The sequence below is a fragment of the Pygoscelis adeliae genome, unplaced genomic scaffold, assembly GCF_000699105.1.
Source record: "Pygoscelis adeliae isolate BGI_AS28 unplaced genomic scaffold, ASM69910v1 Scaffold181, whole genome shotgun sequence".
In the NCBI taxonomy this organism is placed as follows: Eukaryota; Metazoa; Chordata; class Aves; order Sphenisciformes; family Spheniscidae; genus Pygoscelis; species Pygoscelis adeliae.
The window spans coordinates 2,340,141-2,350,812 of record NW_008824360.1 but is presented as its reverse complement, the minus strand read 5'-3'; the positions used below and the strand labels follow the sequence as shown (position 1 = coordinate 2,350,812).

General features: G+C 38.7%; 1 protein-coding gene across 2 annotated transcripts in view; it reads right to left on the bottom strand.

The window, feature by feature from the left end:
• Positions 1 to 10,672, bottom strand: part of FGGY (FGGY carbohydrate kinase domain containing) — a 134,116-nt gene that overhangs the window by 75,875 nt on the left and 47,569 nt on the right. The window contains exon 6 of one of the 2 annotated variants that reach the window (XM_009319806.1): positions 800 to 928. The exons of the other annotated variant lie outside the window; for it this stretch is intronic. Coding sequence (XP_009318081.1) covers positions 800 to 928 — 129 coding nt within the window. The remainder of the gene's footprint in view (positions 1 to 799; positions 929 to 10,672) is intronic. 2 annotated transcript variants of the gene reach the window in all.

Genomic DNA, 10,672 nt, shown 5'->3' with positions numbered 1-10,672 from the left:
ACACTTTGTTATTGACTGTATTTAAATAAGACCAAACAGCATAGTAAGAAAATGAAGCTATTGAGCCTCACCAAATATATTTCAACACAGTTGAAACTGGGCATATCAGAATATTGTGCCGAAAAATAAAACAATCTAAGCATCAGGCCTCCCACTCCAGTTATGGATAAAAAGTTCAAAGTCGCAGAAGGGGAATGCTGTGCAGTGGCCAGTTCCCCCTCTACTTTTGTTTGCTAGTTTAGATACACATTATTTACATATTCTAAGCCCCTAGACCAAAAGCAGCATTTTTGGTATATATCCCACATTGTGCTAGCATAAATGTATGTGAAAAAGTCTCTATTGCATTATTTAAACAGAGCATGAATCGCTTCTGAAACTAAGAAGGAAGACTAACTACGAACAAGCCTCAGACATGAAACTTCTCCCTTAGAATGTTAATTTTTTATTTTTCTTGCCTATCCCCAAAGTTTTGAGCAACAGAAGATGCAAACTCTCAGCACGTTGGTGTGCCAGCACAATGGTGTTTCAGTTCAGGAGTTCAAAGTGGAACTAGCAGAAGTTAACAAACAATTTGGAAATCCAGCTGAAAAGAAATAAACAGTGATAGCCCCTTTCTATAAACAGATATTCAATATTAGCTGTTATTGTGAGGGTTTTTTAATTTGAGTTATGCTATTTCATAAGAATAGCATCAGAGCAAATTGCTGGATACAAAACAGGCTGTGAGAAAAATGGCTTTCTAAAATTAATTCAATACATTCCTATTTCCAAGAGTAGTAAATACATGACTGAGTACCTAGTCCTCCAGCATGTGCATCAATGAGAGAAGCTGCTACTGCAATCCCTGCAGGGAGACCGAGATCTTTTGCAGCTTCTGGCGTTAGACCTTTTCCAACAGGCTCTCCAGGAGACAATACGTGGTTTCCTGGGCAGACACAAGGAAAACCAAACACCTGTCAATTTACTAAACAGAAAAAACAAATGTGTGTTATTACAAGAACTCCATTCCCCTCCCTCAAGTTAGTGTGGTATATTTAAAACAAAAAGGTGCATCAAAGAACTCTACCTGATTAAGAATTATCTGTCTGTATATCAAATACAACCATGCTAGATCAGGTTGTCCCATAGCAATTTGAAAGTTCAAAAGTATTCAATGTCCTATCTAGCCACAAAGAAAGATTTCACCACAAGCAATTAATTCTGCTTGGCATCTTTCCAAGAGATATGAAATACTTACGAAGAAATCCCAAGTTCTTGTGGTACTGACTAGGCTGCCTGCAGCCATTCTCTGTGCAAGTGAACGAAATTCAGCTCAGCCCATGCTCACAACTGAAAACTGCACCTGTTACACAAGGCAGGGGCCAATTTTTTTTCCATTTCCATCCTTTCTACTAGGAATAAGGTGGCTATAGTAACAGAAACTCTGAAAAAGAAACTGGCTTAAGCAGCTCATTCCTCCTATTGCAGCTGTATTTCCTCACAGACTTAAATAAGCCCTTTTTGAGTCTTCACTGGCCTTACGAAGAATATTATGGTCACCCCCAACACAAGCAATACAACCCTTCCCTCTCAGTCCTGTCACCAGGGAGCCTGATGGCAGGTCCCATCTGCATTTGCCTCTGCTACCATAATGTACATTGTTTCGTTTTGCGAAAAGAGATTGTTTCAATTTTCAAATTATTCAAGAATCATTGGTGACATCAGAACAAATCTAGATTCATTAAACTTTCAGATTTTAAGGACACCCCCCCAACAGCCTCCTCTCTGGCTGCTGAGTATAACCACAGCCGAAGCAATGAGACTGACAACTCCTGGAACCACACACACTTCCCTGTTTATGTAAGGATTTGGTGGGTGAGAGGCATTGAAAGGCACAGTGGGAGCTCCCATATACCTCCCTGCCAATACCATGGGTTTTAGTACGTATCTGTAGCGTTTACTAAATTCAACAAAATTTCTGGGCAGACTTGACAAAACTCCTTTTTAAAATAAAACAAGCCTATTTTCACAGTCAATTCTATTGAGAATGTTACACCTAAAGCACGTTATGATGTGTAGAAAGGAAGTAAAACATCCTCCACAACAGAGACTAAAAGGAATAGCACCTCATAAAATATCAGGAATACACTAATGCCCATGAGCATAATCTTCTAGAAATACAGTTATACTACCTTACTGTTAGATGAAAAGAAGGTTGTGATATTAAATTCACGGGTGGAAGATGTGTCTTCAATTTTACATATCACTTAGATCTTTGTCTTTGCTGTAAATGATGTTGGTTCTTCACTTTAAGGAAGGTGCCCACTTCCTGATGGATGCAATGTATGAAGCCCTTTGTGATTAGACAGCACACACAACTTCTTGGTATTTGTTTCTCCAAGAGTTTCTATTCTATTGATAGACACACTGCCGCCTCTGAAATGCTATGCTGAATCTCATACTGGAAATTTAAAACAAGTATGTATAGCCAAAACTTTTGCACTTGACTTTGGGTTTACATTCAAATATTGGGGGCAGTAACCACACCTCACCATTTAGCTTATACAGAAGGAAGTGATGACATTAAACTATCTCCTCACAGGAAAAAAAAAGTCTATATTTTATTAATTCTTAGCGTAAAGTCAAAACTTTGTGCTAGCTTTTTCAAGAGGTATATCTTTTGCATTTTTTTCCCCAATAAGTGGGACAACAGGATGTTTCTCTTTAAGAGAACTTTTGTATTACCTTTCTGTTTTTTTAAGACAATGGAGAATAACACCAGTAAAACAAAGTTGTCTGCTTCTCCTGACATTCAAAGACCCTGCAGGTGGAAGGAAGTTCAAAAGAGTTCATGCAGCTAAAACCACATCTTTTTCTTCAGAATCAGTCACCTGACCTGAAAGCATACAAATATCTTTTATATACAGCATGAGATAAAATTAATCTGAAATAAAACCTCTTTCCAGGCACTCAATTCCATGGTTGGCTTGTCTAAATCAGTCATACTGGACAAACATTTTAGTGTGTAATTATTATGTGGTTAAACCCATCCCTGGAAACATTCAAGGTCAGATTGGACGGGGCTCTCAGCAACCTGATCTAGTTGAAGATGTCCCTGCCCACGGCAGGAGGGTTGGACTAGATGACCTTTAGAGGTCCCTTCCAACCCAAACCGTTCTGTGATTCTATGATAAACTCCATTTTAGAGATCAGGGCTACTATTAGACAAATTTTTTTCCTACCAGCTTCTCAATTACTGTATTTCTAGTTAATGAGCACCTAAGGGAGCAATTTCAGAGATAAAGATAATCCTCTCTTCTACAGCAGCAGCAGAAAATGACCCTATAGATTCCTTTGGTACTAGTTATATATCATAACGACCAGCAGCATAGCTATCCCCCATGGACATAAAGTGTGTGAGAACGTGCAGGGATGAGTTTCTTGTGATTTGAAGATGCAGCATAATAACCTTGTATTTTAAAAAACTGAATTAACAGTAGAGTATGCCCCATCTGTTTTAGGAGTCAAGGTAAACCTGAACTATTATTGACTGAAAGCACTTCCTGACAATCTGGAAAGCGACACCACTCAGAAGTCACCCATGACAAGGATTGCGAAGAGGAGTCTCCTAGGTCACCCAACAGACAGGCAGAGCAGAAAAGAGGTGCCAGCAAGTGAGTGCAGCAAGGAGAGGATATTGACTCTGCCCCTCTACTTCATCCTCCCAGCTTTACAAATCAATGAAAGCTCTGCTACACCCATACGATATGTTCATGAGGAGCTTTGTAAAAGGGAAGAAGCAGGCTCTGCATGGGCACTGTTTCTGTCATCATGGAAGTTGCCTCCCCACCCACACAAGTGTGAGTAAGTAGATGTGGAATGGGCAGAGCTTTGACTTAACCACACGGGTAGAGACCTGGAAAGGGAGTTATAATTCTCATGGTTTACTCTTCACTGAAAAACTAGAAAACCCAGCTAAGCATCAGTATGCCTAGAATCTGTAGGTAAAAAGCTATTAAATGATAAAATAAAAAACACAAAAAGCAACCAAAGAGGAGCCACAATGAAAAAGTAAAGCATTTGAAACAGACTGTACTCTAGTACTAGAGCAGGAGAGAATGAATGGATTCTTACTTGAGCAAAACACAGTGGCTTTAGAAGTCAACAGACAGCTACTATAAAAATAAAGGTATTCTACAGCTACACACCAGCATTTCAGCGGCAGGTGCTGCCCCCTTTAAATCCTACCTGTCAGGGGAAAGAAGCTGTCAGAGAGGGAGGAAGGGAAATGAGAACCGCCTGCATACAGAGGTGGGCAGTATGAGTATTACAGAAGGCTGCATAAAAGAGGCAGTGAAAGGACTGAGTCTTCTCAAGGCTCCTGCCAAAGTAAATGTATCGAGTCTTTTGTTTACAGTAGTCTCCTGTACAAGTCATTTACCTTTGCTATAATGACTTCCAAAATTAGACCTAACCAAACAAACCCATAATGGCTGAAGCTGGAGAACTTTCTGTTTCACATTCATACAGCTGTTTCACTAATGCAATGCCTTAATCCACAACCTTTTCATTTCGTACGAGACAGACTATTTCTAGCTATTTTTTCCCCTATAAAGCAGTGAGTTTACAAAAGGAAAAAGCTGTCTGAATCTCTTCCTCCTCTTTTATTCTTCTTTGAAGGCAAATGTTAGAATTTGCTATGATCAGGTTTTGTTTAAAGAATTTATGTGGTACCAATGACCCTCTACCTTTTTAGGCAGTTACCACAGCAACCAGCTATTTACCAGACGCAACACACAAGGCAGACAATACATCTTCAGTCAACTTTAGTAATCAAAATTCATTATACAGGCTTACTAATATTTAACAGAACTAGGTAATTTAGGACATAGACCTTTTAAAAAACACCAAAAGCAGAGCGCAGCAGGGGGCCCAGCTGACTCAACTATGACATAGTCACTGAGAACAGCTTTTCATCTATCATGCAGAACATGGCTGCATTTCATAAGCACTTATATCTGGCTGTAAATACAAAAGGAAGAAAATCAAAAGGAGATGTCCCTTTCCTCCACTAACTTGACACAAGCGAACTTGAACTTAGATATATCAATCCCTTGTTGAAATCTCAGCAACCTCAGAAAGAAACCCAAACAAAGGGTACATCCTGTCTCCCATTTTACAGCCTCCCCCAAACTGGACAATCTAAATGCTTTTTAATTTAAAAGACAATACACGAAACAGATATCCTGTTAAATAAGCGGCATATAACATGCATTGAAGAAGTTATCCAGTTAAACAAAATGGTGCTAAATAAGCATCAAAGGAACAGGACCTTAATAAAAAGAAGCACCATCCATCCAATTGGTTCTCCTAATAAGGCATGTAAGGGATTTTCCCCCTCAATGCTTTGTTCATTACAAAGCTTGTAGACAATCTCCAATTTTTGTGTTTTACAATAATCCACACAATGCCAAAAGTCTGGGATATGCAAGGAATCTGAATAAATAATATTATAACTCTTCTGATACACCGTCCCAACCCTATCTCACATACAATACCTTACCAAATATCCCTCTCAATTACATACAATACTCACATTTAACTGAGATATGTATGGCTGATTGTCCCACAATTTTTAACCCAGCTGATTAACAAAAATAGCGCTAAGATCAGAAGGAAGCAGGATAATGATGCGGACTATAAAATTATAATATTAATTTTTTCTTAGGACTGAATGCATCATTAAAGGGTGTTAGAAACAGTCAGATCTGGGGCTTTTTTAACATGGAAACACCCTCCATAAAATTTCCAAGTTGGCAGTTGAAAACTTCAGAATTTTCATTCAGGAAAACCAAAACAAATTGTGATATTATAGGTCAGCTTATTTAAAAGTAAGAAAAACAGTTGGTTAAACAAAATCACTTTGGCTTTCTTCAGTTCAAAATTCATGTCTGTCTATGCGAGCTGCCACAGTAGCTTGAGGCAAATCTAATTTGGGTCCTTTCCATCCCACTCTCCCATACAGCTTATGCCTTTGGCTGAACTACATCTCAACTACGTAACATGTAATTATTTAAGGCAGATATATTAGGTTGCTAAATACTGGCAAAAGCAAGCAACCTATGTGCAGGCAGATCCTGATTCATTAAGCTGAAAAGTAAATTGGTCTGCAGACCGTAGGTGCCTACTTCAACAAAGCCTACTGCCTTCTTGTCCAAATGAAAAAGAGCTACTTCATGTATAAATGATAAGCTTTCCTGGTTAAAGGTCAAAAGAAAAAGAAAAAAAGCATTCTGCATCATTGGATCATTAAGCACGTATACTGACAGACGTGACTGAGTTTTCATTACTAGATTTCAGTGAAACAGTGCAGAATGAACATCTCTTGTAATGCATGGTTCACTACTCACTATGCTGACGTGCATGTGGATATACAATACGTATATTTGGATGTCTTACTAAGTAACTAAATGCAATGTATTTGCAGCCAAACTCAGCTACCTGATCTCACGTTTTTGCTTGCAAACAATAATTTCAATAGGCTGATAATTTAGATTTCTGGCATTTTATAGTACAGTATTCCTAATAGTCTCTCTAAATACAAGGATCATCAATGTAGATGACTAGACTACTGCTATACTTTCAGAGTTGCAAGTAATCAGACTCTGGTTTGGTGCAGTACATCACTAAGATTGCACAGGCAATTTAGCTTGTATTAATTACGGATTATTACTTAACAGAATGTTTTTTATTACCGGATTTTTTTTTTAATAATTCACATGATAGCAACTCCTCTTTGAAGAAATAATTACCGCTTCTTCAAAACCGAAAGAAATGACAGACTAAAAATAACCTGATCAGTGACTGAAAGGACTTTTTTGAATCTTTCAACTAAGCTTCTGATACCTGCACAATCTTATTCCCCACCACATTCACACAGTATCCAGTTCTAATACCCAAACTGAGAAGATACTGATGCATTATAAAGGGTTCAGAAATGAGTCGGGAAAGCAATTACAAGGATTGACAAGTATGACAGTTCACATAAGAGTTTTGGTGAAAAACCTCAAGCAGCTCAGTGTTTTCCTTTAACATAGAAAATTTCAGTCTGTGCAGGTCAGGCATGTCACTACAGTCTGCCAGACAGGAGTAGGAAGTTAAAATTCAGATGAAAAATGAAGTGTATTCTTTAATTAATTCATTAATTTTGAGAAATGGCAGCAACTAACAATCAACAACCTTTAAGTCTGAAGTGGGCTCCCCATCACAGGAAATTATAAAATCAAGATTGGTTCTAAGATATACTTTAAACTACTTAAACGTTAATTTTAAAGTGTCCAATAGCCTCTAACTTGGAGGAAGTTGGCAAATTCTTCGAAATAATCCTTCTGGTTTTATGAATCCTGAGTCATAAAGCAGACATCTCTGTTTTAAAAGCAATCTCAGCATAAGGCTTAAGAAAAAAAAGAAGCTGAAGAACAAATCAGGACCAGGAAGAGGAGGAGTCAGGTAAAAAGAAGAAATTACCCAGAACTATTCAGAGAAATGCTTTTCTTTTCTTTTTTTTTAGAACTGTATGAAGAATAAGAAAGGAGGATAATATTTGAGAAATTTAAATATTAAAAAAATCACAACAGGCTCAAAGTCTGCTCAAAGCTTCTCCGATGACTATTAAAAACAGAAATTCAAAGAAAAAGCTCCTAGTTTTCATACTAGAAAGTTCACAAGTCCACAATGTTGCTAGAGTAGAAGAAAATGATTCTCCAGGCAGACAGAGCCTGAGACCAGAACTCTAGAAGTGGACAGTGGGAAATTTTTCTATTATTATTTTTTGAAAGCTCTAAGCTTTTACTATTAGTTGGTCTAACCTATGACAGCTCCTGAGGATGAAAGAACACCACACAGTACTCCTCACTTCTTGCAGCAGAGAGGAGGGAGAAGTGGAAAGGTACCATCTGCCAGCAGGACTCAACCTGATCATCAGCAGGGTGAATGATGGTTCCCTTCCTTACAGTAGAAGAGAAATGGAAAATGTCACCCAGGAAGCACTGTGAAAGAAACTGAGCTACCTGACTTTAGCCCAGCCTGTTAAAGAACAGTTCTTGGAAAGAGGAAGAATATCTCAGGCTGGAGAAATTGGCCAACAGGACACTCGTGAAATTCAAGAAAGGGAGAAGCAAAGTTCTGCACATGAGGTGGAAGGACCCATGCACCAGGACGGGCTGGTGGCCAACTGTCTGGAAAGCAGCTTGGCAGAAAAGGACCGTGAGGTCCAGTGGACAGCACGTTGAACATAAGCCAGTGATGTGTCCTTGCAGCACAGGTGGCCAACAGCCTCCTGGGATGCGTTAGGAAGAGTGCCACCAGCAGGCCAAGGGAGGCGATCCTTGCTCCCTGCTCAGTAGACCACATCTGGAGTGCTGTGGTTTATACTGGACTTCCCAGTACAAGAGAAACATGGACATACTGGAGCAAGTCCAGAGAAGGACCACAAAGATGACAGAGGCACATTGTACAAGGAGAGACTGAGAGAGCTGAGACTTCAAGCCCAGCAAATAGAAGGCTTGGAGGTGGGGGCAGATCTTATCAATGTATATATAAATATCTGATGGGAGGGAGTAAAGATGATGGAGCAAGACTCTTCTCAGTGGCACCCAGTGACAGTACAAGTGGCAACGCACAGAAACTGAAATACAGGAAATTACATTTAAACAAAAGAAAAAATGTTTTTATTGGGGAAATGTGGTCAAGACACTGGAACAGGTTGCCCAGGCAGATTTTGGAGTCGCCATCCTTGGAAATACTCAAAACTCAAATGGACACAGCCCTAAGCAACCTGCTGTAGGTGACCCTGCTTTGAGCAGGGGGAGCTGGACTAGATAATTTCCAGAGGTCCCTTCTAACCTCAACTATTCATGTGATTCATTGATCTCAAGATGGAAAAAACATAAAATAAAGTAGAAATCGCAGGAACGTGTAGCTTTTCTGAGAAAAATTCTTTCTAACTTCTTACTGCTGAATCATATATTATGAAATAATGCCTCAAGTTTTGAGGAAGGAGACACTCTAAAACCTCTTTGCACTGTGCCAGTTTCAGCTCCTTTACAGTTGCTACAGCTCTTGGACAGACTGAAATGACAGCAAGCCAGAAAAATATTAGTATATTTGGAACACTCTTCACTTGTAAATTGCATGGATTTTGACAGCATGTAAGTGTAAATATCCTCTGATTCATCCTTTTAATTTTGTTTGAAATTGTAACATCTTGTAATTTATTGGGGATAGGAAAAGACAAAAGAAAGACAGATAAAGATACCCCATACTTAAGAGAATCTTTTTACGTATTATTCTCTACCATTTGCAAAGCATGGTGTTTAAAGCTCTTTGCTACAATCCAGTTTTATGAAGAACTGGCAGCTACCAAGCTGACCTGAAAAAAAAAATCATCATCCCTTTCTCTCAGCCTTCAAGGAAATCCCTCTTATATTCCAGAGCATGTGGCATCAAAAGCCTTGGAAGAGATAGAAAACTGGCAGAACCAATGGATTGACCATTCCCTTCACAGCTGCTGTAGCATAAGTTATTATTGACTGTATTCTCCCACCCTAGACTGAATCTTCCATTTCCAGCCTAAATGTAAATAAGTGAGTAGAACTTCCAAGTATTAAAACTGACTACTGACAAAATACAAAACCTAAGCAGACTTTATTTAAGTGTAAAAAGTGAGGTATAAAATACCATTATCTTCATTAGTTTTGTATATGGAAGTAGACACTGGCAGACACAAGAATATAACCATTCATATACTAACATGTTCATGAATAAACAGCCTGCTGTTTTGTCACTTGTTTGAATGCCTAAAGGAACACAGAGCTGCATCTACATTTGAAAACCCAGCATATTGTAAAGCTTGTGCACAGTAAGAATGACAGCAGGCACCAATCAAGAGAGTCACAGCTATCGTCTAAGTCCCAAGTCATATATGCTTTTCTTTATTACCAATTTATGAATAAGTATTACAAATGAAAGAGCATTAGAAAAGAACATCCATGCAGTCTTACAATTCTACAGATCCTTCTTCTCAGGGCATTAAAAAATGGCATACACAAGTGCCCAGGTACATGGAAACATCAAGCTTCTAGTCCCCAAAGTCCTGGAATTAAGGGAAGAGTTACAGACGAGATTGCAAAGTGCTAGGGCTGTACACTAAAGCACAGTTAGAGTGCTGGAACTGGGAGGGTGACACTATTGTACTGATGTATGGGAGTACAGACCACTAACCATAAATGCACTTTAGAGTCAAGCCATGCCCTTCATAATCGAAAACACAGCGACAAAATTAAAAAAAAAAAAAAAAAAAAATCAGAAGAAATCCTACTGGAGATGGATTGAGGCAATCTGAGGAAAATGGGAAGCATTCTTCTTGAAGGTGGCAAAGGACAAGTGGGTAAAAGACCCAGAGTGGGATTTAAGTAGAGAGATGTATAAGGACCAGAGGGTGTTCTTCCTTACACCACCATCACCTGCAAAGTCAAAATCAAACATGAAAGAATTCTACCAGTATTATGCTAAAGCAAATTAAGCAAAGCTACAGTTTTAGAGTTATGAAACAGAGAGAAAAGTGGTGCTTGAAGACAGGCATAAAATTCTGATCTCCATATTATCCAGTCATATGAAAGTTTAAGGGAAA